At 56.3% G+C, this 26,937-nt stretch overlaps 1 protein-coding gene across 2 annotated transcripts in view; it reads left to right on the top strand.

Annotated features, from left to right (window-relative positions):
• CACNA1I (calcium voltage-gated channel subunit alpha1 I) overlaps positions 1-26,937 on the top strand; it is a 114,378-nt gene that overhangs the window by 60,591 nt on the left and 26,850 nt on the right. For both annotated transcript variants that reach the window (XM_082739911.1, XM_082739912.1), the window contains exons 6-14: positions 1,533-1,692; positions 8,808-9,123; positions 11,021-11,113; positions 14,410-14,722; positions 17,131-17,552; positions 24,520-24,671; positions 25,337-25,522; positions 25,837-25,954; positions 26,343-26,498. In XM_082739911.1, coding sequence (XP_082596037.1) covers positions 1,533-1,692; positions 8,808-9,123; positions 11,021-11,113; positions 14,410-14,722; positions 17,131-17,552; positions 24,520-24,671; positions 25,337-25,522; positions 25,837-25,954; positions 26,343-26,498 — 1,916 coding nt within the window. The remainder of the gene's footprint in view (positions 1-1,532; positions 1,693-8,807; positions 9,124-11,020; positions 11,114-14,409; positions 14,723-17,130; positions 17,553-24,519; positions 24,672-25,336; positions 25,523-25,836; positions 25,955-26,342; positions 26,499-26,937) is intronic.

Genomic DNA, 26,937 nt, shown 5'->3' with positions numbered 1-26,937 from the left:
CGAAGGCAGAAGTGACCCATCTGCCTGGGGTTTGTACTCCTGTGAATTCCTGAGAATCCTGTGGATTCTCCAGTTACTGGGGTGGCTGGATCTTCCTCCATAGAGTCAAGGGGGAGTGGGTGGCATACAGATGGGTAATGAGGTCGTTATGATGGATGACATCACCCAGACTTGGGAGAGCAGGTCAGTTTCACAGGCGGGGGCTGGGGGGTGGGACTGAGCCTGTGGAAGGGAGGAAGGCACGGAGGGTGTGGACAGTGGTGTGGATCAGCCCAGGGCAGGAGAGGCAGAAGGGAAGGACAGGGGCGTAGATGTGCAGTGTGCTAAGTGTGTGTGTGGGGGGGGTGGGGCTGCAGGCTGTGGGGTGGGAGCTCCAGGGTTTGCTGTGATAGGGGTGTGGCCCTGGAGCTGGGGAACCTTTGCAGGGTGGCTGCTGTCTTCTTGGCCTCCTTTGCTGAAAGGCCTCATCTTCCAAGAGAGGAAGCGACTGGCCCAAGTTCACATAGGAAATAGGGCAGTATTTGAAACTGGATCTCTCTAAATCAGAGGTTGCATGCTTTCCACAGGCTTTCTTTTCCTACCTGCCGGGTTTCTGGATATCAGGCCCCTCCAGAATGTAACCAAATCCTCCTGCTCCCTTCCCATACTTGCCTGAAACCCCCCTCATTCACCCTGATTCCCACCCTGCCTCCAGCACTCACACAAAGCACTCCAGTACTCACACTCTCCACTCCTCTTTCCTCTGGGTTGGCTGGTTCTTTGTAGCTATTCCTCAGGAAGGGAAGTCCTTTTCTGCTCTCCGGCCAGATCTGAGTCCACTGCTGCTGGAATGGCTCTTCTGTATGCTGTCTGAGAGCTATGCCTGGTTCTACCATGCGGTGGGATGGGTCAGTGGAGTGGTTCTGGCTGGAGCCAGTGGCTGCCCCAGCGATGAAGGACATTTGGGACACATTCATTAGACACCTACTGTGTTCATCTGGGTGGGTTCTGCACAGAGTGAGATGAGCCAGCCTCAGTCTCAGGCTGCCAGGTAATGGGGGGTTGTGGAGGGAAGGCCAGACTTGGTGTCAGGACCCCTGGTTTAAATCCAGACCCTGCTGCTTCCCAGCTGTGTGACTTCAGGCAAGTAGCTTTAGTTCTATGGACCTCTAGTCGCCCCTTCTATAAAATAAGGATAATATCACCAGCCTCACAGATTTGTCATAAAGACTGAAGGAGATCATATTTGTGCATTGCCCAGAAGAGAGTTTGGCACATAAATTGTACTCCATAACTAAATAGCTGCTTATTCATCAGGAATCTGGTGTAAGTGTGGTGGGGCCCAGAGCCATTTCCGAGGCCTCTGGGTGGAAGGGCCGACACCAAAGGGAACGTCTGTTTAATGGCCACTGAGCAGGCTGGGAGTGGTTAGGAGCCCCTGCCCATGTGTCCCCACCCCTCCTCCCTGGGCCCCTCTCACTTTCTCTGAGCCTGCTCTTCCTTTCTCCTCTGGGGCCCTCTGCTCCCAAGTCTGACAGTCTCTCCACCCACAGGTATGCGGATCCTGGTGAACCTGCTCCTGGACACGCTGCCCATGCTGGGAAATGTCCTCCTGCTCTGCTTCTTTGTCTTCTTCATCTTCGGCATCATTGGCGTACAGCTCTGGGCGGGCCTGCTGCGTAACCGCTGCTTCCTGGAGGAGAACTTCACCATGTGAGTCTGGCCCCTGCCACCCTGGTGGCCGCCAGCCATCTTTGCCTGGGGCGGAAGTGGTTCTGATGTTTGAGGGGTTGGTCTCCTCACTGAGCCCCTGGTCCCAATTTTTATTCCCAGTGGGGCAGAGAAGTCAAGAAATGTGCTCAGGTGTGTCAGTGGTGGGTCTCCTGTGAATGGCTGGGTGCTAAAAGGGGCACAAAAGGCCAGTGAGGCCTCAAAATGGGCATCATAAAGTCCTAGACTAAAATAGGTCCTTCGATGCTAATTCAGCTCCCAGTGACTCTTACTTATCACACAATTTGAACTTACTTGGTAACTGGGAATGGGGCCCAGTTGGGGCCCCATGGAAGAATGGACAGAGTGGAAGCTGCCTACCAGGAGGTCAAATAAGAGGGGAATGGACAGTCAAGACCCAAGCAGACATGATGTCAACAGGGAAAAGGGAGACAGAAAACCTCAAAAGCAGACACAGAACTTGGCCCAATGACAGACATTCCTCTCCATGACTGAGTCATCAGGGAAAGGTCATCTCTCAGTCAGCCAATGCCCTGATGAGCAGGTGGGCAGGCTACCCCTCAGGGAGGCGATTGTCAAAGCCATCTAAACAGAAGTCAAGCTTCGGCTCTTGGAGCAGCTGTGTTGAGTTGTCCAAGAGATCTGACATCTATGGAATGCCCATGGTGAGGCGTGAGCCATGTCTTGGAGTGTGTGTACCTACACAGATGTGTTTGGACAGGAGTCTACTACCACTTTACTGTGTGTTAGCGTGCTCCTGCCTGGTGCCAGGCCCTGGGGAGACAGAAATAGGGGAGTGTGTTCATTCAGCCTCTCACTCAACAAAAGCACTCAAGTGGCTGCTCTTACCAAGCCCGTGCTTAGTGCAGAGGACCCAGCAGAAGATGGACTTCCTGCCCGGGGGGAGCCGGTCACAGATATGTCCACTGAGTGACTCTTGTGGACCGAGGACGCTGCAGGAGGCATGGGGACACTGCTTGGAGTGGGCTGAGCTTTCTCCCTCCCAGCCTGTCAGTCATGGAGATGAAGTTAAACCAGAGAGCCGGGTGAGGACTGGGGAGGGGCCTGGCTCACCTGCCCATTGCTGGGGGGGCTCGTGGGACACCTGGTAGACCAGAGAAGGGGCATCCTTGTGGGAAGGGCCCTGTGGGAGGGTTAAACACTCAGAAGTGTGTCAATCACTCAGGAGAGGTGGGCCCTGAGGCAGCAGGAGAGGGGGCACCTGCTTCTACTGGTCTGGGCTTCAAAGATGGAGATGTACAGGCATGAGCTCTCAGCTTTGGGAGTTCAGGACATGTCCAGACCCCTCTGTCCCACGTGGATCTTCCCCTAGGTCATTCTGCGGCCACCCCGTTCTCGTTATCCCACGGCAGCCCCAGTGTCACACCTGCTGGAGGCTTTCCCTCACCACCCCTCACCGCCCCCACTCCCAGACACCCTATTGCATTATCTGGTTTGATTTCCTCTTGGCGCCATCTCTGTGTGAAATCACACTTGGGAGTTTATTTAACTTGGTTATCAAGTGTCTCTAGACCGGTTTATTTACTTGGCTAACGGTGATGAAGTGCCCCAGCGTAACAGGTGTGCCTGAGGTGACGCTGAAATCTGACCCCATGTGGAGACCCGGCGGCTGAGGCCGAGCATGGGGTACTGAGCTCTAGGGCAAGCCTGACAAAGCCAGAGCTGGAATTCGAACTCAGGTCCCCCCGCCTGCAGAGACCGCTGTGACTGCCCCCGGCGAGTGTGCTCCCAGCGCGCAGAAGCCCCTGCGGAGACCCTAAATGGTCGGTCTGGGGGTTCTTGAGCACAGAATCAAGACAGTATCGCCCAGCTAGGAAGTGGCAGAGGCCAGAATGTGGACTGGTGTCCTCTGCAAAGCGTCTGGTCCCTTCTTCCAGATTCTGTCTAAGCATTAACATGCACACACACGCCTGTTCCCATTCCAGGCAGGTTTTCAAACAGGGTAGCTGGAGGGTGTTTTCACACCAGTGTTTCTTACTCCGCAGAGAAACGATGGTTCATCCAGACAGTCCCCATTGATGGACCTTGCATGGTTTCCAAGGTGTTGCTCTTGCACACAAGAGTGCATCGTGTACACACGTGATCTGTGTGGACACAGTGATCAATGGCTAGGCTCATAATTACTAACAAAATGTATGTCTGTTTTTTAGATTTTTACTTATTTATTTATTTGACAGACAGAGATCACAAGTGGCAGAGAGGCAGGCAGAGAGAGAGAGAGAAGAGGAAGCAGGCTCCCCGCCGAGCAGAGAGCCTGATGCGGGGCTCGATCCCAGGACCCTGGGATCATGACGTGAGCCAAAGGCAGAGGCTTTAACCCACTGAGCCACCCAGGTGCCCCAATGTGTGTCTGTTTTTATACTTTATTGGTTAAGATATAATGCTTTCAGTTGTGGGCACAACTACTAAGTGTACAGCTTTATGAAGTTTTCCCTGTAAGGAGGCTCCCTCCTGCCCCTGGCCGACTCCTATCCCTGTCAGCCCAAAGTAGCCGCTATTCTGACCTCTATCATCATAGATTTGTGTTGCCTGTTTTTGACTGACAGTGGAATCATACAGGAAGCCACCTTTTGTGTCTGCCTCTTCGGCGTAGGGTAATGTGTCTTTGAGAGTCACCCACATGCTTGTGGGCGGTAGTTGCTTTGTTTCTCGTTGCTGTGGGTAGATATTGAGCAAATATACAAGTATTTATCTTTTTCATGCCACTGTTGATTTGGGCTGTTTTGGTGTTTTTTTTGGCTCTTATGACTCATGTATATTCTTGGATTTATCTTTGGTGGATAGAGCCATCCTTTTTTTGGGGTAGATACCCAGGAGTGGAATCGTGAAGGGTGCACGTGTGTTCAGCTTGGGTAGATTTTGTTGCATGGGTTTCTGGATTGATTGCACTAATGTCTGCTGGCAAAGTCGGAGAGTTCCAGGGGCCCGGCATCCTTAGCAACATTTGGTATTGCCCATCCTTTTAATTTTAACTATTCCAGTGAGAGGGCGATGGTATCTTATTGTGGTTTTAATTTGTACTGTCCGTATGTCTAGTGATTAGCACTTTTCATGTACTTATGGGCCATTCGTGCATCTTCTTACATGGTGTCTGTTATGGTCTGTAGCTATTTTTAGATTGGGTTGTCCTTTTATTATATATTTGTAGTGGCTGGTTCTTTGTATGCAGGATTATGTCTCCTTTGGTGGCAGATATATATATATATATATATATATATATATATATATATATATACACAATCATATATATATAGAAATTATATATTTGGTATATATATACATATTACGTATCTATCTATATATGTATATATAATATGTGTATTTATATATATATTGCACATACTTTATTCTAGCCTGTTCCATTTTTACTCTCTTAATGGTGTTATTTGATTTGAAAAGAAGCTCTTAGTTGTAATGATCTGGATTACCAAAATTTTAAAAAGATTTTATTTATTTATTTGAAAGACAGAGATCACAAATAGGCAGAGAGGCAGGCAGGGTTGGGGGGGAAGCAGGCCCCCCGCCGAGCAGAAAGCCTGATGCGGGACTCAATTCCAGGACCCTGAGATCATGACTTGAGCCGAAGGCAGAGGCTTAACCCACTGAGCCACCCAGGTGCCCCCCCAATCATTTTTTTAGTATTGCTTTTCGTGTCCAGTTTAATCTTTTCTTTCTTTTTTTTTTTTTTTTTAAAGAATTTTTTTTTTTAAATTTTTTTATCTGACAGAGATCACAAGTAGGCAGAGAGGCAAGCAGAGAGAGAGGAGGAAGCAGGCTCCCTGCAGAGCAGAGAGCCCGATGTGGGGCTCGATCCCAGGACCCTGGGATCATGACCTGAGCCGAAGGCAGAGGCTTAACCCACTGAGCCACCCAGGTGCCCCCAGTTTAATCTTTTCTTAAGCCAAGATGATGAAAATATTCTCCGATGTCTTTTCTTAGAAGCTTCCCATTTTATCTTTCACATTTAGGTCTGTATTCCCCCTCAGATAATTTTCAGTAAGCTGTATGGTTGGGGTCAAGATTTCCCCTCTGTAGGCTATTCAGTCGTCCCAGCACCATTGACTAAGAAGTCCGTCCCTGCTCTGCGGAGTCGCAGTGCTGGCTCCCTGACTGTCAGGTGGCCATTTGATGTGGGGTGGGTGTGTACATGTTCATTGTTGATAGATGTTGCCAAATTGCCTTCTAAAAAGTTTGTATCAGCACACACTCCCACCAGCGTGTGCGCATGTCTGTTTGTACTCACTCTTTTCCACACTTAGTACTGTTAACACCAATACATTTCCATTTGGATGGGTATAAAGTGATCTTGATGTTATTTTTGTTTGCATTTTCCTATTATTAGCCAAGTGAGCAACTCTTCCTATATAATGATATATTGGTTCCCCCCATTTTTTTTCAAGTACATTGGCCATTTTTTCTTCTGTGAATTTTTTTTTAAAGATTTTATTTATTTATTTGACACAGAGAGAGAGAGATCACAAGTAGGCAGGGGGGGGGGGGGAGCAGGCTCCCTGCCGAGCAGAAAGCCTGATGCAGGGCTCTATCCCAGGACCCTGGGATCACGACCTGAGCTGAAGGCAGAGGTCTAACCCACTGAGCCACCCAAGCGTCCCTCGTCTGTGAATTTTTTTCTTTGCATTTTTATGTCCTTTCTCCCCTAGTGGTTATTTTTCTTTTGTTTACTGAGTTATAGGTGATTTTAACATGCTGTAGTTATCTTTTTTTTTCAAGTTTATTTACCTATTATTATTATTATTATTATTTTTAGTAATTTCTACACCCAGTGTAGGGCTTGAACTCAAAATCCCAGGATCAAGACTCACCTACTCTTCCAACTGAGCCAGCCAGACGCCCCTCTTGTTTGTGTTATATGTTGCCAGGATTCATCCCAGGGGAATGGCAATCACTGGTTTGTTTTTGTAAATAAAGTTTTATTGGAACACAGTCATGCCACTTGTTTACCTATTTCCTATGACTATTTCTCATTACAATGGTGCAGCTGAGTAATTGGCACAGAGACTATCCAGTCTGCAAAAAATATTCTCTATCTGGCCCTTTACACAAAAAGCTTGTCTACCTCTGCTTTATCCCAGTTTGTTCCTTTTTACTTAGTGTGCTCCCTCTTTGTCTCATAGAAATTTTACATTTTGGGATGCCTGGGTGGCTTAGTCGCTTAAATGTCTGACACTTGCTTTAGGCTCAGATTATGATTTCAGGGTTGTGAGATCAAGCCCTGTCTTGGATTCCATGTTGTGCATGGAGCCTGCTGAAGATTCTCTCTCTCCCCTACCGTCCCCTCTCCCTCTCTCTAAAAAAAAAAAAAAAAGGAAGAAGAAGAAAGACATTTTGCATTTGTATATAGGACCTTTTGACTTTTTCCTTTTGGATTTTGTGTATTTTATCCAGAAGGTCTCATATATCTTGAGTTAACAAAAATGTTCCCTGTTCTCTTGTAATACTTCTGCGGTTATGTTTGTTGCATTTATGATTTTTAATCCACCAGAAGTTTATTATTTTAAATTCTGTAATATATTTTACTTAACATAATATATCCAAAAGATTATTATTATTATTTTAAGATTGATTTACTTATTTTAAAATTTTTATTGTATTTATTTATTTGACAGAGAGAGAGAGATCACAAGCAGGTGGAGAGGCAGGCAGAGAGAGAGGAGGAAGCAGGCTCCCTGCTGAACAGAGAGCCTGATGTGGGGCTCGATCCCAGGACCTTGGGATCATGACCTGAGCTGAAGGCAGAGGCTTTAACCCACTGAGCCACCCAGGCACCCCTTGATGTACTTATTTTAAACAGAGAGAGCAGGAGGTGCAAAGGAAGGACAGAGAATCTCAAGCGGACTCCACACTCAGTAGAGTCTAACATGGGGCTCGATCCCAGGACCCTGAGATCATGGCCTAAGTGAAAATCAACAAAAAGATGTTTAACTGACTGCACCACCCAGGTGCCCAAAAGATGATTATTTTCAATGTGCAATCAAGATAAATAATTAATGAGATAATTTACATTCTTTTTTTCTTTTGATACCAAGTCTTCAAGAAGTCTGTTTTTGTATATGGAGTGAGGTAGGGATCTAGCTTTATTATTTTCCAAACAGACAACAATTATCTCAACACCATTTATTGTTTAGTTCTTCCATCCCCCATGGATCTGAAAAGGTGTTTCTGTAATAGATTAAGTTCTGCCTTATGTATGGGTTTGTCCCTGTGCTCTGTGGTGTTCCATGAATCTTTCTGTTCCTGCTGCAGTATCACGCTCCAGTAATAACTGTAGTTGTATTTTGCTCTCTTGTCGGGTCAGACTCCTCTCCTTCTCCTACTTTTAAAAAAGTGTCTTGGGGCACCTGGGTGGCTCAGTGGGGGGTTAAAAAAGTGTCTTGACTCCTCTCCTGTCCAGATAAATCCTAGAATCAAAGGGCCAGATTCCACAGGAAAAAACAAGTTGGGATTTGATTGGATTACAGTGGATCATCATTTTGCCCCACAGGATGGGCAGGGCAGTGATTGTCCTCTCTGCCTTACAGATGGGGAAACTGAGGTCTGGGGAGAGAGGAAGTTAACAGTCCAAGGCCACATAGATGGGAAAGGGTGGGGCAGGCAGAGGATCAGCTCCTCATCTCTTGGATCAGTAAAAGTCGGCATCTGTGGATTAAACATGTCCCCTGGGCTGACCAAACAGTGTGTGGGGACTGGGGAGGCTGAAACCCCGTCCTTGCCCAGCAGAGCTACAGCCCCCCAGAGAAGTTGGGTGCTTATGGCCCAGGAGCAATATGCGGGTATATGCAGGGCACAGTCTGGCCACAGAGGACCAAGGACTAGCCCTTAGGGAAGGCTCCCAAGGGGAGGGACCCTGGTGCTGACCACAGTGGGTCAGTGGGAGATTTTTCGACCCTGGGAAAGGAAGGGTGTCCCAGGTGGGGGAACAATGTGGGCAAAGGCCTGAAGGTAACGATCGGACCCGTTGGGACAGATCTGACACACTGCATTGCCTCTCCCCTTTCTGCTCCTCCTGGTGGTGACCCCTCCCCTTCTCTCTATTCCCCACCATCCCCTGTGCACAGACAAGGGGATGTGGCCCTGCCCCCCTACTACCAGCCAGAGGAGGACGATGAGATGCCTTTCATCTGCTCCCTTTCGGGGGACAATGGCATCATGGGCTGCCACGAGATCCCCCCGCTCAAGGAGCAGGGCCGCGAGTGCTGCCTGTCCAAGGATGATGTCTACGACTTCGGGGGAGGGCGCCAGGACCTCAACGCCAGCGGGCTCTGTGTCAACTGGAACCGCTACTACAACGTGTGCCGCACGGGCAGCGCCAACCCCCACAAGGGCGCCATCAATTTTGACAACATCGGCTACGCCTGGATCGTCATCTTCCAGGTGAGGCCGCTCAGGCCCGGCGCCCGCACCCCTGCTGGGGGCCCAGGAGACCAGAGTGGGACTGAGGGGTGGAGCGAACAGCTTCCTCAGGCAGGTGGGGCTTCGTGCTGGGGTTTTGTTGAAATCTGCCCAGCTCGCTGGCACAGGGGGCATTAACAAGCCCCGATTACAGACAGAGCAGCTGAGGTTGGAAGGAAAGGAAGCGAGCTATGTGAGGGTCACATGCTCTTTTGTGGAGACTCGGGATTTTAGTCCAGGTCTGGGTGACCCCAAAGCCTGTGTTCTTTGTGGAATCCCAGGTGGCCCAGGGGCAGATGGATCCCAGCAGGGAGGTCTGTTCAGAGAGGGGAGAGGCCAGACTCGCGCCTTGCTCGAGGGGCTGATCAGGCAAGGCCACACGTAGGACGTGGGGGCAGACACATTCCTGGTGGAGGTGAGCGCTGGAGCGAAGGCCGGGGTACAGGGAAGCCCCGGGGTTGTATAGAGAGCCCCAAGAAGCTGTTTGTGGGGCTGGGCAAGGTCTCTTGGACGGTTCTCTTGATCAGTCACTAAGAAATACATTTTACTCAATGCATGCATATACACACATATACACACACAAAGCAGCCTTTTTATTTTCTTTGTTTAAGAATTTATTTATCAGGGAGAGGGAGAGAGTACAAGCAGGGGGACCGGCAGGCAGAGGGAGAAGCAGGCTCCCCGCTGAGCAAGGAGGCCGATGTGGGACTGGATCCCAGAACCCTGGGATCATGACCTGAGCCAAAGACAGATGCTTAACGACTGAGCTACCCAGGCGCCCCTGCACGAAGCAGTGTTAATATTACTGTGCGCAAAGGCTTGATGGCCTTGCATGGCCCCCGTGCGTTGCTGAGGACAGGGATGGGGTATGTTGAGGGGACTAGGGCTGTGGGGCCTTGGGTGTAGTTCTTGATGTCTCTGAGCCTCAAATTTCCCCCCCTAATGTCGGGGTAACAATAGCTCTCTTACCATGTGTGGCTGGGAAGGAGAAACCAGACGATATGAGCAGAGCCATCAGCCCAGCGAGGGCTGGGTCAAGGTCACCTGCGTGCTGCCGTCAGAGGGAAGAACAGGGCTAGAGCAGAGAGAGGGCGGTGGCTGAGAGGCCCCGAGAAGATGGGAGGGCCCTACTGAGGTGGCTGCTTTGTGGCTTTGGTCTGGGGAGCAGTAGATCACGGGATTCAGAGCTGCAAGCTGTGATGTAATCTGATCACAGCCCAGCAGCTGCGTTTGGAGACCCTTGGCCCCGGGAGGGTGAGTGGGCTGCCAAGGGGCTCCTGCTCCAGAAGCGGACAAGAAGGCGGCGCTGGGGAGGGCCCAGCATTTGTTGTACCCAAGGCTGCTCTGCCTCACTCTCTGGGAAGGAGAATGGGGACAACAGTCACACCAGCCTCATCACGGCCACGCTTCTGGGTTCAGCCGAACCGCACCCTAGCCCTGCCGACCAGGTGGCCTGCTAGCCTGTGTCCTAGAAGCAGCAGCAGCAGCTGAGGTTCAGAGAATGGCCCAGCTGGTGAGCTGGGGCCAGAGCCCAGGGCCCCCAGCTTCCAGCCCTCCTGCCTTCATGTGGGAGACTGGAGGGGGCGCTCTGGAGCAAGAGGCACCAGGTTTAAGTCTGGCTTCTCCCTCCTACTGGGCTGTGTAACAGTGGGCGAATACCTAACCTCTCTGAGTTTCTGGTTCCTCACGTGTGTGCCAGGGGTGAGAATGGCTGGCCTGTTAATAAGCCTTGTGAGGAGTCCGAGGGAGAATGTGTATAAAGCGGTCGGGTGCACCGTAGGGCCTCTGCCTGGGACGCTGCGTTTGCTGCGTGCCTTGCCCGGGGGTCCTGCCTACCCGGTCTCAGGCTCACCCCCGCCCCACTCTGTTCCGGCTGCAGGTGATCACTCTGGAAGGCTGGGTGGAGATCATGTACTACGTCATGGATGCTCATTCCTTCTACAACTTCATCTATTTTATCCTGCTCATCATAGTAAGTGTCAGGGAAGCTGGGGCTTTCTGGGCCAGCTTAAGGACCCCTGGACGAGGGATGGGGTTGGGGGGGGGGTCCCAAGGAACCCGGCAGAGCCAGGGGGCCTGAGTGGGAGGGAGCAGGAGGGGCAATTTTTTAAGATGTCATTGTTGAGTGATCTCTACACCCAGCGTGGGGCTCTAGCTCACAACCCGGAGATCAGGAGTCTCTCTGGCTCGGCTGCCTGAGCCAGCCGGGCTCCCCAGGAGGGGCGATTTTTAAATGCCTCCAGGCCGCGGGTGATGGAAGGGACTCATCAAGGCTGCGGCGGGAAGCATTCATCATTTTCTATTGCTTTCATTTCTCATTTCTGGGCATTTAAGTCCATCTAGTCGCTTCTGCTCATGTTTCTCTGCCTCGTGGTCACGGGGAATGCGTTCTTCTCCTGACCTTAACCAGGGGCAGCCCCTGGACAGACACTTCTCTAGGGCTCTGGCTTACTCCTCTCTTCCTGGGGTGGGAAAAGGAGATGCCCTGAGATGGAAGCCCCCCCACTGCTTCTCCACGGGTCTCCCTGAAATCTCAGAGGGATCCCCACCTCTCAGGTGGCTCTGCCTTGTGGGGGTTGCTTCGGGGTGGAGGCGGGGCTCTGCCTCACAGAGCAGGGCCCTTCCCCAGCCGGCAGCCCCTCCTGCCTTCCCCCACAGCCTGCCCAATGTGAGCTCATCCACCTTGTCATGCCTGACTGCAGCCCCAGCCCCCATACGATCCCCCAAATGTCAAGGTGATTCACTCCCGGAGAGTCAGCGCTGGCTGGCTCCCTGCTGCTTTGAGGCTGAGTTCTCTGGCGTCCTGGTGGTGGGAGAGAGCACGCTTGGCTCTCTGGGCAGCACCCCATTCTGAGCTGGGGGAGACCTTGACCTAGGGGTTCAGGACAAACTGGCAATGACCTGAGACATCCCCGCTGTCAGCTTTGCTCTGATGCCTTCCTGGGGAGGCCTTTAGCTGGCTAAAAGGAGAGGGGTCCGGGCTTTGATCAGCATTGTGGTTCACCCACTGGTCTGCCCACTTTCCCAGCACAGCCAGGGAAGCCTGTGCTGCTCGGGGACCTGAGCCTGAGCACTGGGAACTGAGCCCTGAGGGGGCCCGGCTCTGCTCTCCAGGAGTTTGGTCTGGGGGCTGGGGGCGGTGGGGGTGGGGGATGGGCTGTAGCTGACAGCAACCGGGCAGCATGTTAGGAGCCATGACAGAAGGAAGCCTGAGAGGCTGAGGGAGCCCAGACGATCTTTCGAATCTAGCTTGGAGGAGGGATGGGGGAGTGGGAAGCTTCCTGGAGGAGGTGATCTCAGAATTGAGCCTTAAAGGCTCAGGGCCGGCAGCTGTGGGGAGAGCCTCCGGGGCAGGGGGCTGCGCACAGAGACCTTGAAATGGGCAGAGTCCTGAGGGCGGGGCCTCAAACACTGGGGTTGCTTAGAGGAGCCTTGAATTTCAGGGAGGGGCTGGAGAATGTGGTCTGTCCCTCTGGATGGAGTCAGGGGTGGGAATGTGGGGTCGGTGACACCCAGCGTGTCACCCAAGGCAGGCCCCTCAGCTCCCCCGACCCGCAGTAAAGGAGGGGACAGTGACAGCACCCAGGCTTCTGGGCTGGCATACAGGAAACACCCCGTCAGTGTGCCCGCTGCTGTTACTGGGTCCCAGGTGGCCCTGTCCTAAGAGAAGGGGCACTGGTAGGGGCGGACGGTGCTGAGTTTTTCCAGGCGCTGGGAAGGGCCCAGAGAGCAGAGTCTGAGTGACCTTGCTGTCATTTTGCCCTGACAACCCTGGCCCTGCTGGGCCTCCTGGCCACTCTGTTCCTCAGGTGAGGACCCGGAGCCCCAGTGAGGCGAGAGGTCTGCAGGGTTCCCCATGACTGGAAAAGTCTTAAGCTTGTCTCTCCTGAGCCTTCAGCTTTACAGATGGGAAAACAGAGGTCCAAAAGGGATGGGGTCGGGGGGCCCCGCGGCCACAGGGCTGCAGCTGTGGAGGTAGGCTGGATAGAAGCCTGGCAGGTGTGAGCTCCCAGAGGGAAGGGGCTGTGCCTTCTTCTTCCCGGTGACCCCTCCCATGGGCCTGGTGCAGGGCAGGGCCCTAGGAGATGCTCCTGGAAGACATGACCAAGAAAGCCAATGAAGGACATCTTCTTACTGGGGAATTTTTCCAGAATCTTCCAGCCAGGAAGTTCTCCCTCTACCTGCCCCCCCCCCCCATAACCCCAGAAGCTCAGGTCCCTATTTTTGTCCTGGGGAACAGGAGGGAAGGGTGAATCAGTGGCTGGGTCTGGGGTCTATAGGAAGGCAGCCTGGAGGAGGAGGCAAAGCCACGCCCCTTGCTGACGGGCCTGCGGATCCCCTTCAAAGGCTTAGCTAAGACCAGGGTCGTGGCCTGCCCTCTGCAAACCGGGGCAAGAAGGGCTCTGCTCCCTGTGGTGGCTGCTGGAACTGGGCCCTGAGTCAGGAGGTGGCATGATTCCTCGGACTCACGGGGCAGCCTCTCCCTGCCTCCTCCACCCAAGCAGGGGTACAGCCACACAAGTAAACGCTTTCTGAAGGAAGCTTCTCTTTTGTCTGGGTGCCCAACCGAGGCCAAAGTCAAGCCAGAGAGAGGGAAGGGCTGGAATGGGGCTCAGGGCCCGGATGGCCTGAGCGGGGCTGGGCCGCCCTCCCCGGCCGACCTCCCCGGGCCTCTGTGCTGGTGTCCCAGGTGGGAGGCAGCCGTGGCCCTGGGCTGAGGGCCTGTGGGAGCGGGTTTGGAAGCAGGTCCCAGTGGGGCCTAGGGAGCTGCCCGGGCCACCGCTGTCCTGGGGCCCTGGCCTCCTGTCGGAACAAGGCCTCAGCAATCTTTTCCTGTCCCTATCTGTGCCCGTGCCTCTCCGTCTCTCTGGGCCCTCCACCCTCTGCACCCCTCTCTCCCTGCCTCCCCGTGCCCTGTCGCTGTGTCTGCTGTGCCCTCTGCCCTGTACTCTCTGAGCCTGTGTCACTCTCTCTCGGTGTTTCTCCTGTCGCCTCTCTGTCCTCCTGGCCATCTCTGGCTGTCTGCCTCCTGGCTCTGTCCCATCCCCGTCTGGTGCCTCCGATCTGTCCCTTCTCCCCTTCCTGTCTTCCTTACTGCCTCTGGGTCCCTCTGCTTCTCCCCTGCCACTGTCACTCCGGCTCCATCTCTGCCCCCCACCCCCGCCTCCGTTTCTCTTTCACTTCGTTTTCCTCTCCCCCATCTCTGCCTCCCCCCACCAATCTGTCCCCTCTGTTCCTGTCCCTGTCCTCTCCTCCCGTTGGTCACAGGTGGGCTCCTTCTTCATGATCAACCTGTGCCTCGTTGTCATAGCGACCCAGTTCTCGGAGACCAAGCAGCGGGAGCACCGGCTGATGCTGGAGCAGCGGCAGCGCTACCTGTCCTCCAGCACGGTGGCCAGCTACGCGGAGCCCGGCGACTGCTACGAGGAGATCTTTCAGTACGTCTGCCACATCCTGCGCAAGGCCAGGCGCCGGGCCCTGGGCCTCTACCAGGCCCTGCAGAGCCGGCGCCAGGGCCCGGCCCCGGGCGCGCCCACCAGCATCAAGCCCGGGCCCCACGCCAAGGAGCCCAGGCACTATAGTAAGTGGCCTGCCCCCGCAGCCTCAGCGGGTGCCGCAGGGCCCCCTCCCACCCCTGCGGCCTCCGGGGCACCCCATAGCCCCCAGCTCCTCAGTGCTGGCAGAGCTGTCCGGCCGGGGGAGCCCAGGCGGAGCTCCAGTCTGTGCCCCTTGTTCCCCCGACGCCTTTCCTTTTTCTGACCTCCTGCTGGGGCCTGGCCGGGGCTGGCCTTGGGCTAGGGTGGTGGGTGCAGCACCCTGCCCCCTGGAGGGGTTCCCTTGGGGTCCCAGTGTGTGGTCTTGTGCACTCAGACTCCACCCTGGGCTTCACACTTGAGAGAAATGAACACTTGTCCATCCTGTCTGGTAAAACCCTGAAACTCCTGTCCACTCAGCCCGCCTCACCCCCCCGCATGGGTTCCTGCTGCCCCCACATGCTTGCTAGCACACCAGAGCAGTGACGACCGGCCACCTGGAATAAAGGGGGTGTGCCCCCCCTGCAAAGGCATGGTGTGTAAGGGACACCTGTGCCATTTTGTGATCTCCTGTTTCTTGGCTGTTAGGCTCAGAAAGGGCTCTCCATTCATTTTCTCTTCTGTTCTAGAAAATAGTCCTAAGAAGGGGGCCCAGTGAGTGACATGATCCCATTTTTGGATGGGAAAACTAAGGTCCAGATAGATGAAGGGGGTCACTTAAGGTCATAAGATGTGTCAGGGACAAAAACAGCATCAGGGACATCTGAGTTGGGTTTGCTGAGCCCGCCTCCAGGGGGTCATGAAAAATGAACGCTCCTGTTCCCATAGAAGGCAAATGCACCCTGGCAGATGGCGCCCCCCCCCCCCGCCAAGTCCAACACCCCCCACCCCCCTCACCAGCCGCTGGTGTTACGGAAGTCTGCAGGGACTGGACCCCAGAGCAGGTGCACAGTGTGTGACCTTGGAGAGCCTGGGCCCCTCAGTAGGTCTCAGGCTCCTGCTCTGTAAATTGGGGTGGGGGAGGCTCAAGGAGCCGTGGGAGTCAGCCACCCCCACGCCCTGCTCCCGCGGCTCTGACGTCCTGGGAATCTGAGATTCTTGGGAGGCAAGCTGGAGAGCTGCCGCCCACCCATCCCTGGGTGCCAGCCGTCCAGGCATGGTCTTGGAGGAGGCTCCAGGTGGCCCGTGGGCTGGCCCAGCACGTGGACGGGGGAGCTGGGGTCTGGCGAGGCCAGGAGATGTGGGGAGGGCTTCCTGCTGCTGTCCCGCCCCGCCAGGAACCTGTGTGGAGGGAAGTTCAGGGGGCCGTCTGGAGGGAGAACGTGCCCCCGGTCCTGGGGCTTCCATGCCTTCCCCCTTCCCTTCCCCCTCCCCTGGAAAGCAAGTTTCAGGGGCCCAGCCCCACGCACAAGTGGGGCCGAGCAGGGCTTGGCTGAGATGGGACCGACCCCTGGGATTCTGGCTGTCCCCCTCCGGCTCCAGGGGATGAATGTGTCCGAGGGCCTCGTCCAGGCCGTTGGGAGATATTTGGAGGCAAAGTCTGGAAAGGAAGGGTAGGCATTACATGTTTTTCTTTCCCTTTAATGTTATTTATTTATTTACTTATGGCTCACATAAGCAAAACACGTTTATTCTAGGAAAATACAGGCAAACATGAAGAAACCAAACCCAGAAAGAACCTCCTTGACACCCGTGTGAAAGGGTTGATGGGTTGCAGAACTCTGGCCCACGACTGGCCCAGGCTTCTGAAACTCTCCCTGGGGTGGCAAAGGGAATGGAAGCTTCCACGCCCCACTCCCTGCTGTGCCTTCGCCCCCAGGAGCCAGCCCGACTCTCAGCTTGTGAGGAGGGAAGTGTCAGGCAGTTTCTAGAGCGACGGGCCTGCCCTGGGCTCCGGCCTCCTTCCCTCCCCGGGACACAAGCCCCTCATAAGGGTGGGACAATGGACAATGGACAGGCCATCTGGGCTCCCCCTGAGGGGCGTCCATCTTCCATACCAGCTTGACTCTTCTAGAAGCTGTTCCTCAGCCATTTCCCCAGCTCCGATGTCAGCAAGCAGGACGGTGGGAGGGCTGGGCCTCGGGCCAGAGAATGATGGAACAAGGCTGGGTAACAGGCACGTGTGCCCCAGGCGCGGTTCCAGACACACCACACGCAGCACTGTTGAACCCTCCCCATAGCCCTGCAAGGAGGCGCTCCGAGTCCTGGCTTTACACAGGGGCAGACAGATCCTAGAGAGCTGAAGCTGATTCCCCAGGAGCCACAGGCCCCTTGGTCTCCTGCTGGGCCCCGCGGGTCCCAGGCACAGCCTGGAGTCCGGGAGCCTGAGGCACACACACGGGACTGTGTCCCAGGGTCAGGCTGGGGCCTGGTGTGGGCAGGGCCTGTGCCTCTGAGACCTTCCAACCTGCATGACCCGAGGCAACAACACCCCTGCCTTGTGCTTGCCTTGTAGAGCTGTGCCCTCAACACAGTCCGCTGGACCCGACGCCCCACGCGCTGGTGCAGCCCATCTCCGCCATGCTGGCCTCCGACCCCGCCAGCTGCCCCCGCTGCCAGCACGAGGCGAGCCGCCGGCCCTCGGGCCTGGGCAGCACCGACTCGGGCCAGGAGGGCTCGGGCTCTGGTGGCTCTGGTGGTGGCTCGGAGGAGGCCGATGGGGACGGAGCCCGGAGCAGTGAGGATGGGGCCTCCTCAGGGCTGGGGAAGGAGGACGAGGAGGAGCGGGCGGCCGGGGCCACCCGGCTGTGCGGGGATGTGTGGCGGGAGACTCGAGCCAAGCTCCGAGGCATCGTGGACAGCAAGTACTTCAACCGGGGCATCATGATGGCCATCCTGGTCAACACCGTCAGCATGGGCATCGAGCACCACGAGCAGGCCAGTGGGCGTGGGCGCCGGGTGCAGGGCTGGGCGCGGGTGGGGAGGGAGGGCGGGGTGCCTGCGCCCAAGCGGGGCCCATGCAGCCCGGGGTGTTGAACACCCCCTGTGTGTCTGTCTCCCACCCAACAGGGACTAGGTCCAGGTCCTCCCTGTGGCCTCAGTGCGGAGCCCCGGGCCCAGCCTAGAGGGAGGGGGAAGCTCTGGGGGTCTGCGCAGTGGGTGAGCGAGTGATCGAGGGGAGCCACGCGAGTCCCGGGATTGCGGGGCTCAGATTCAGCTCCTTTCTCCCGAGCAGCTCAGCCTGGGCACCAGGCACCCACAGCCCTTCCTGTCAGTCCCTGCCAAACCTGACTTCCGGTCGTCAGTTTCCCCGTGAGCCCTCCTGTCCATTCTCCCCCAGACAGGTGGAGTGATCTTTCCGGAGGCCGGGCCCTCCCGTGCCCTCATCTGCCATAGCTCCCCATTGCCCTTGGCACAAAATCCAGACTTCTCCTGTGACAGCCACGGCTCCTCTGTGGGCAGTGTCTTTATCCTCCTGTCCCCGATGTCCCCCACTTAGTCCGCTGTCCACACCACCCCAAGGCACTGAGCGTGGCCCCGATGTTGCCCTGCAAAGACTGTCCTGTCTCCCTCCTCTGCCAGCTCCGTGGTTTCTTCTGTCTTCAGCGCTGGGTGCAGAGAGGGCAGAGCGAGTGTTGGCAGAGTCGAATGGTGTGTCCCAGGCCCCTTGGGCCCTCAGGGATACTTCTGGGGCTTTGGGGGTGAAAGGAATTTGGAGACAGGGTCCTAAGGGGGTAAAACACATGGAAGAGGTGGCAGGAGCTCAGGGAGGGTACGTTAAGAGATAAGAGGCACTTGTAGGGACACAGGATGGAAGGCTTAGCACAGGACAGGTGACAGCCTTCATGACAAGTCCAGTCCTGGCCCTATTTGAAAAAAAACAAAAACAAAAAACCAACACCATTTTCTGGTTCCCCCTAGTCCCTGGGTGGGTACCCTCCCTTGACCTGTGTGCCAGGCCTGTGAGTGCACCCCATTTGTCAGCTAGTGACCCTGAGGCCTAGGGAGGGGATGTCACTGACCTGAGGTCCCACAGCCAGTGAGGGGTCATATCTGTACCCACATCTTACTGTGGCTTAGAATGAAGTTCCCCTTGGCTTCCGTGCCGCCCTCTTTCCGTGGCAGCCCTCCGCCCGCCCTCCATGCCCCGTGGTGGGCCACACTCTCATTTCCCTCTTCATTAGCTCGACAAGCCTTGGCTCCATTCAATTTACTGAAATGCGGCCCCTGGGGCTGCAGCGACACTCTGTTCGGAGCTGCCGGCTTGCCAGCAGTTCCGGCTTAATTAAAAAGGTCTCTGGGGGGGAACTGGGTGGGGACGACTCTCTGCAGGGTGAAGCTGGGTAGACAGGCCGCCCAGAGCCCCTTCGCCTCCGGCTCAGACTTCTGGCCTTTCCTGGCCTTGGCCTGCCAGGAGGGGCAGGAGCCTGGCTGGGCCAGTGGTCCTAGAGCGGGGCCCCACGGGGGACCAGGTGATGTTGGGGCGCTGGCTCTCTTTTCTGAGCCGGTGGCACCGAGAGGGCTTGTCACGGCGCTGCTGCCGCAGTGGAGCCTGGGCCCTGTTCCCGCTGGGGCTTGGGAGAAGCAGCTTGCCAGAGCCAATTTTCTAACACTTAGGAATGTCGGAAGCTTGTTTTTAAACAGTGGGTAGCTTAAACTTGGCTGTGGTGAGAGTATTTACACCATAGAGATCGGCATGCGCTGCGGCTCAGGGCACTTTGTCAGAGGCCCGTTGTCGGGTTCTCTGGGTCACAGCCTCGCCCCCTACCCAGAGGCCTGGCTTCTACCCCACACACCTCCCCTGCCACCTGCCCCTGCTCCCCACCGGGCTCCTTCCCTGGTTCTGGGACTGGCCAGCTGGGGCTCTCGAGCAAGTCCCTTGGCCTCCCCCAGCCGGCGGCGCCATCTGGAAGTGGGCACACGGACCCTGGTCACAGAGGGGCCGGGCGGGTTGACTAGGAAGCGCGGCACACAGTCGGTTCTCACTGATTTGCAACCGTTTAGGAATCTTCTGTCTGAGCCTCCCATCACCGCCCTTGGGGTGAGGATACCTTCTGCTGTCTGGAGCCTGGAAAAAATAATGAATTAAATAAAAAGTGAGGGGGAGGGAGAATGTTTAAAAACGTTCTTTTTAAAGCTGCCCTGAGTGGCAGGCATTGTTTCCCCCAGCTCCGCGCGCGGGGCCTGCTGCGGGCCGCTGGCGGGTTCGCCCCGCTCCCCTCGGCTCCCAGACGCCGCTTGGCGGGACATGGTCCGCCCCCGTGTTTATTCTGGGCAACCCTGTCTGAGGTGGTGTCTGCATAGAGAGGTGGCCCAGGGCCGCTGGGAGGCGGGGAGAGCGGGCAGGAGCTGGAGAAGGCGGGCAAAGGCGCACAGCCCCTTTCCTGCAGGGGTGGTGACTGCGGCGGGGAGGCATTGTGGGGGCCTGGCAGGGAGACTGGGAGGGTCGTGGGGGTGCTAGGGAGTGCGAATGGGGCCAAGCCTGTGCACTGCTCTCCTGCTCCGTCTGCCACCCCTGCCTCTCTAGTCACAGGTGCTCCCACGAGAGGTAAGATTGTGGGGGCCCCTGGCCTTTAGGTAGCCATATCTGCCCCAATCACAAGGGACACCGACATGCCCAGGTTCCTCATGGGCAAAGATGCTGTTCTTTGCAGGGACTGGCTTGGGAGGAGGTGACAGGTAAAAGGGAGTCATCCAGGGAGGGGCTGGCTTGTGACCCATGAGGTGGTCAGATAGAACTCAAGTCTGCTCTCCCGAGTAGCCCAAGGGAAGAGAGGGGATGTCCCGAGGGGTCTATGACGGAGGTTACACGACAGGCAGGTGGGTGGGCTTAGCTGAGGGGCCCAGATCCCTCCGTCATCACCCGCTGTCCTGTGTTGTCACATTCCTCGTGATCTTCATGGCAGCCCTATGGGGCAGGCAAGGCCGGTGTCTTAGATCCACTGGGCAGGTGGCAGAACTGAGGCTTGCCCGGTGACATGGTAAGCAGCTGTCAGAGCAAGGCTCCAGGGTGCTCAGGCAGAGGCAGAGGCCCCATGAAGAGGACAGGAGGCACTGGGGAGGCCTGGGTGGGGAGGCCGGGCTCTGGTGGCAGTTTCTCCCTCTCCTGGCACTCACCTGTCCCGGTGCACGACTCCTCTTCCCAAGCTGGGCAAGGCTGCTGTCAGCCCCATCTTGTCTGGGAACTGAAGGATGATCATCGAGTTGGACAAGAAGAAACAGAGGGTTACGCTGACCAGGCAGCAGGGCCGGGGTGCATGCAACCTCCCGGGGCAGGCTAGGGTAGGTCCACTGACCCCTGCTCCCAGGGGACGGCATTCAAGGCCTCCAGATCAGTGGATGGCTCAAAGCAATCTTTATTTTCCCTGCGGCAGCCAGTCTGGCATGGCTCTGGGAAGAGGAGGACGGGCTGGCTTGGTGCCTAATATTCCAGCTCTGTGGGGATTTAAGGGAGAGAGTCTACATGGGCTGCAGTCAGGGAAGGCTTCCCAGAGGCAGTGGCCCTGGAGATGGATCCTGAAGGTTGATGAGGAGTTCATCAGTGAGACAGAGGAGGGACAGGTACAGGGACCAGGAGCACAGGCATTTCCCCAAAGGGCCCTGAGCCCTCAAGGAGGATGTGCATGAAGGGCAGGAGACAGCCCAGGAGGCTGCGGGTTCTGTCCATTCATAAAGTGTCTTCAGGCAGGGTTTGTCCTCAAGGCAGTGGGGAGCCCCAGAAGGCTTATGAGGAGGGCAGTGACATGTCTGTATACTGAGCTGGAGCCTCAAGTCAGAAAAGTGGGGCAGTTGAAGCTGTCAGGGCCATGGGAGGGGACAGGCCAGAGGGAGAATTCCTCTGATTCAGTTAAGATCTGATTCCACCACTTCCTGGCCCTGGCCCTGAGTCGTCACTTCCCTCTGAGCCTCAGTGTTCCCGTCTATGAGATGGGGATACTGTGGGGTAATGTTTGAGATCTAGATGAGATAATTTGAGGGAAGTGCTCGGCGCCAGCTGGGGGGAGGGGAGACCCTTAATACCAGCCGCCATCATTACCATGGGGCGGCACCGGGCTCCACGGCTGCCGGCAGACATCGGAGGGGCCCCTGCCCAGCAGGACCTTATTTACCCCTGCAGAAACGGCCAGAGGCTGGGTGGCCTCATGCCTCCATGGCATTGGGCCAGGAGGAGTGAGACCCTGTCCCTCTCCCGCCACTTGGGGCCTCCAGTTTGCAGCTCCTCCTACCCTGCCCTCCACCCTCCTGCCTCCTGCCTAACATGGTTTTCCACCCTTTCCTGCCTCCCTCTTCCACTGGGTGGGTCTCTGCCGCCCCTGCCCCGCGGTCTGTCCGCCTGCTGCGGCTCATGTTTCTGGCCCCCTCACCCACTCCCGCAAGGTCCTGATCTTGGGCCTTCATTATGTGTTCCCATGGGTTTTTCTTCCTGTCTCCACACCCCACCTTGGCCTCTCACTCCCTGTGTCCCGTTGTCTGTCTGTCCATCTCCCTCACAGTTGCCCCCGTCGCCGTCCACACACCCTCCCCGCGCATCTCACCATACCGAAGAGTCTGTGTTCATCCATCTGTCTTCGCTCCCTGTCTCTCTCCCAGAAAAATGCTGGCGGGAGTGATGGATGGTCCATTAGAGAAAGATTAACAGGTGTGCGCTGGACTAGAGAAACAGCTGCTGCGGTTGGGGGGGCGGGGGGCGAGCAGGTGACCTTTCCCCGAGAGCATCGGTCCCGCGTCAGCTACGGGGCGGGAGTGTGTGTGGGAGACATTGTGGGGCCCAGAGCGGGCTGACCCTCATTACGGACTGTCGGACTGTCAGCGGCCCCGTTTTCCATCTCTGCGGCCACTGTCATTCCGGCAGGCTGGGAAATTGGTGTCTCGGAGCAGCATCTGGGCCCAGCCCCTCCCCACCCGGGGCCCCTCTCTGGGTCCCACTCCTCTTTTGGGGCCGTTTTGTGAGTCAAATGTAATTACAGTTGGAAGTGAGCCTTTGCCTTTTCTTTGGGCTTGAGAGGACCTGGCAGTTTTATTAGTTTTCCCAAGCACTGGTTGCCAGGGGGCGGTTGGGTGCGTTTTTTCCCCGCCCCCCCCTTCTCCTTTTAACCCAAATGGCATCAGAGTCAGGCTAGAGAAGCACCCTGTCACCCTGTCCCCGGTGGAGGGACTGGGCTGGGGGATGGGGTTGCCACCTCCCACTCTTGCTCTGGCTGTTCTCTCGGCCAGGAGCCTGTCTCTTCTCCTCCCTGTCACTGGGCCCCCTCCCCCTCAGCTTTGGGGTCCCTTCCTCCAGGAAGCTGCCCCTGACTGCAGGATCGCCACTGCCTCAAGGCACCCTCAGCTTTTCTCAGTTTGTCAGCTTGGGTGTTGGGCTTTGCTTCCTGGGGACAGGGACAATGTCCCGATGCATTCACCCCTAGCCATCCCGGAGAGCGCATGCGCCCGGCCCGTTAGTGACCGCTCAGCGGACCTGTGGAGGGTGTGAACCATGGGGGCGTGTGAAGGCGCAGCTGGATGGGTTCTGGGGGGCTCTGTGTGTGTGTCCGGGGAGAACAGTTTGGGGTGTGATTCCGTGGCTCTGGTGTGTCTTGGCTGGGGGCCTCAGAGCAAGTCAGCGCACTCCTTGGAGCGTCCATGTCCTTCTCTGTAAAACGGAGATGCAAGCAGCGGCCTTGCACGTTGTCAGAGGCGTTAGTAATTGTGTTGGGTGTCGGGCTCAGTGTGGGCACGTGGTCAGGCCTATGTGGTGGCCCTTCTCTTCTTTGTGGTTCAGGCGGGAGCATCGTGGCTTGGTGGTGAGAAGAAACCAGACTCTTCATGGTGCTAGAGGGCTCGTGAAGAGGGGCCGGAGCCCTGTGTGGCACTTAGCGGAGAGGGCCATAGTGAAATGTCATCTTATTTCATGCCGTTGCTTTAGGGATGAAGAAACTGAGGTGGGGAGGGGTGGCGGAAGCCCCTGGGACCCTGCCTCCTAGTCATGGCCCAGAAGGTGGCCTGTTTTATATACCAGTGTTGCTCGCACTGTTCCATTTGTCAGGTGTCACCTGCTGCTAAAAACCAGGAGGTGATCACGTCTGGGCTCAGAGGGTGGCTGTCGGACCAGGGGTTGCTAGTGACTCTAACCCCTGACCTCCCCAGGTTCTAGTGTTTTCCGCTGAGAAGTGCATGAAGTACAGGAAAGAAACGTCGTGGGACCCAGTAGGTGCCCAGTCTCGGTCTCTTCTTCGCAGGGGCCACAGTGCTCTCCAGCCACCCACAATCCTGAGCATTGCCGGGGAAGGGAAGCATGGGGAGGGCTCGGGAGGGAGGTCTGCACAGGCAGGGGTGAAGGGTGGGAGCCTTGGAGCCGGGCTGCCCGAGTTCGCATCTTGGTTCCCCTCCTTACCTGCTCCATAGTCCAAGGCAGGGGGCTTGGCCTTCTCTGAACCTGCTTCCTCCTCTGAGAAATGGGCTCTTGTGTGGGATTAAGTGACACGAGGCCTGTAAAGTTCAAAGGACAGGTCCTGCACATGGTAAGTGCTTCCTAAGTGGGGTCATGGGCAGACAGGGACTCTTTAGCAATGACTGGCCTGTCGTCTTGCCTTGCTCTGCATCAAGCCATGTGACCTTGAGTCAGCTTCTGGTCCTGTTTCCTGATCTGTAAAATGGGTGTCACGATAGCTCCCTCAGTGCACACGGTACCAGCGTCATTTCTGAATGTGTGGAAGGTCAGCCCGGCGGTGTCCCACCCTCTTGGTGGGCTCTCAGGGTGGCAGCAGAGGACCAGCCCCCCTGTAAGATTCTCAAGGCCATGTGCTCCAGCAAGGATTCTGCCCTGCCTCCCTGGGGGTCCTGGAGCTGCGGGGCATCCAGAGAGGATCCGTGGCTGTGCTCTGGCCTCACGGGGTCCCTGTCCTCTGTCTCAACGCCTCCACAGCCCGAGGAGCTGACCAACATCCTGGAGATCTGCAATGTGGTCTTTACCAGCATGTTTGCCCTGGAGATGCTGCTGAAGCTGGCAGCCTTCGGGCTCTTCGACTACCTGCGCAACCCTTACAACATTTTTGACAGCATCATTGTGATCATCAGGTGCCGCCCCCGCTCCCCGCAGGTTGCAGGCCCACAGGCCCAGAGTGGGGAGGAGGGGGATCTAAGGCACCCACCCCCGACTGGGAAACAAAGCGCGTAAGAACACAAAGGAAATCAATTACACCCAAACACAGTTATCAAATATTTAAACATCTGTCATTCAGTAATCTACGCGCTTCTAGATTAATGCATGAAATAGTAAGATCTAGCGGTGGATCTCGTGACTACTGTTGTTCCCAAGAAAGGATGAGAGTCAGTAATATTTGGAGATATGTACATTAACGGTTATGAGATAGAAAATTATCTGTGATTTTGACCAGCCAGAAAATCAAAGGGACGGCTGGTTCTCTGTGGCTTGTTTACATTCATAACCAAAAGAATGTTAAATCTCAAAAAGAGGTCGGTGGGTAGACCTCCTGACTTCTAGCCCCAGACTTCTCATGGCGGGTGTCCGCAGACTCCAAGTCGAGAACCCCTGACTTAGCGTATACCCCGCAGCAGCAGTGACCCGTGAAACGTGTTATTTGTGGGATGGACGAATGAATGAATGGAAGCTCTCCGTCTCTCCGTCCTCCCTCTGCCTTCCTCCCCACCCCCACCCGCCCTCTGCTGAACCCTCCTGCCTCTCTCCCTCACCCCCCCCCACCCCACTCACCCCCTCCCAGCATCTGGGAGATCGTGGGGCAGGCGGATGGCGGGCTGTCGGTGCTGCGAACCTTCCGGCTGCTGCGGGTGTTGAAGCTGGTGCGCTTCATGCCGGCGCTGCGGCGCCAGCTGGTGGTACTCATGAAGACCATGGACAACGTGGCCACCTTCTGCATGCTGCTCATGCTTTTCATCTTCATCTTCAGGTAAGCCCCGCCCACTTGTGCAGGTGCAGGAGGCTGGGGGAGCACTTTCAGGTGAGCCCCGCCCACCCGCAGGAGGCTGCGGGAGCACGGCTGGCCGAGCTTCTCTGGGCAGCACCCTGGACCTGGGTGTGAATCCTGACCCCATCGCTTCATCTCTGATGGCTCGGGGAGAGTCCTTGCCCTCTGAGGCTCAGTGTTTGCCTCTGTAAAATGGAGCCAGTGCTGCCCTCCCCGCCCCCACCATCTTATCCTGGGGGTTCTGAGAATTAAACAAGGTGAGTGGATCCCTTGAGCCACCTCCGCTCCTCTCCCAGTATCCTCGGGATGCACATTTTTGGCTGCAAATTCAGCCTCCGCACAGACACGGGAGACACCGTCCCCGACAGGAAGAACTTTGACTCCCTGCTCTGGGCCATCGTCACGGTGTTCCAGGTGAGCGACCGCATGTCTTCCTGTGTGTGTTGATGGAAGGGGTTTCTCCCAGGACCGCTGCTTGGGTGGTTTTTTCAGAGGTGGCCCCTCGGAGAATCCAGAGAAGAAGGGTGACCCACCAGGGAGGCCCCTCAGTTCTGGCCTCCAGCAGACAGGTCCGGGTACCAGGTCGGGGGGTACTGCATGGGCTCTGGGAGCTGGAGTGACCATCTAGGGTCTGTCCCTGCCCCTCCACTCCTGCCCAAGATTTGGACACCTTGGGATTCTCCCCAGAGATGGTTACTTCACCCATGCAGCCTGCCACCTGCTGGATTCCATCTGCTCCCCTGGGCTGGGCTGGGGTTTGGGGGTGCCCCCAGGCTGAGGTGTCTTCCCACTTCCCCCACAGATCCTCACCCAGGAGGACTGGAACGTTGTCCTCTACAATGGCATGGCTTCCACCTCCCCCTGGGCCTCCCTCTACTTTGTCGCCCTCATGACCTTTGGCAACTATGTGCTCTTCAACCTCCTGGTGGCCATCCTGGTGGAGGGCTTCCAGGCAGAGGTGACTGCAGCCCTGGCAGAGGCAGCACCCCCTGGGGCCCACACTGGGTGTGTGTGTGTGGGGGGGTCTGGATGGGGGAGGGCTGCAACTCAAACATCCAGCAGGTAACAAGGTCCCAAGGAGGGGGTTGCCAATTAGGTGGTGAGCTTCCTATCGCAGGAACATGCAAATGGAGGCTGCCTCCCAGATCCCTGCCTTTTCCCTAGGGGTGTAGGACTAGGTCTCTCCATTTCTGAAATTCGAAAGCCCCTAAGGTCTGGATCCTGCCTCCTCCCTTCTCTGAGGCTCAGGGGATACCTGCAGACAGGCAGATGTGCGTTTATGGCCTCGTGAGCTTCTTGCTTTCCTTTTCTGGGCCTCAGTTTCCCCATCTGTAAAATGGGGGTGAAAAATTCAGGAGGGAGGGACGGGCTGAGCCAGCTTGCATTCCAACAAGAGG

The sequence above is a fragment of the Mustela nivalis genome (assembly GCF_964662115.1).
Source record: "Mustela nivalis genome assembly, chromosome: 7".
NCBI classification, from domain to species: domain Eukaryota; kingdom Metazoa; phylum Chordata; class Mammalia; order Carnivora; family Mustelidae; genus Mustela; species Mustela nivalis.
Note: the sequence above shows the minus strand (reverse complement) of the source record. Positions and strands in the feature narration are given on the sequence as shown.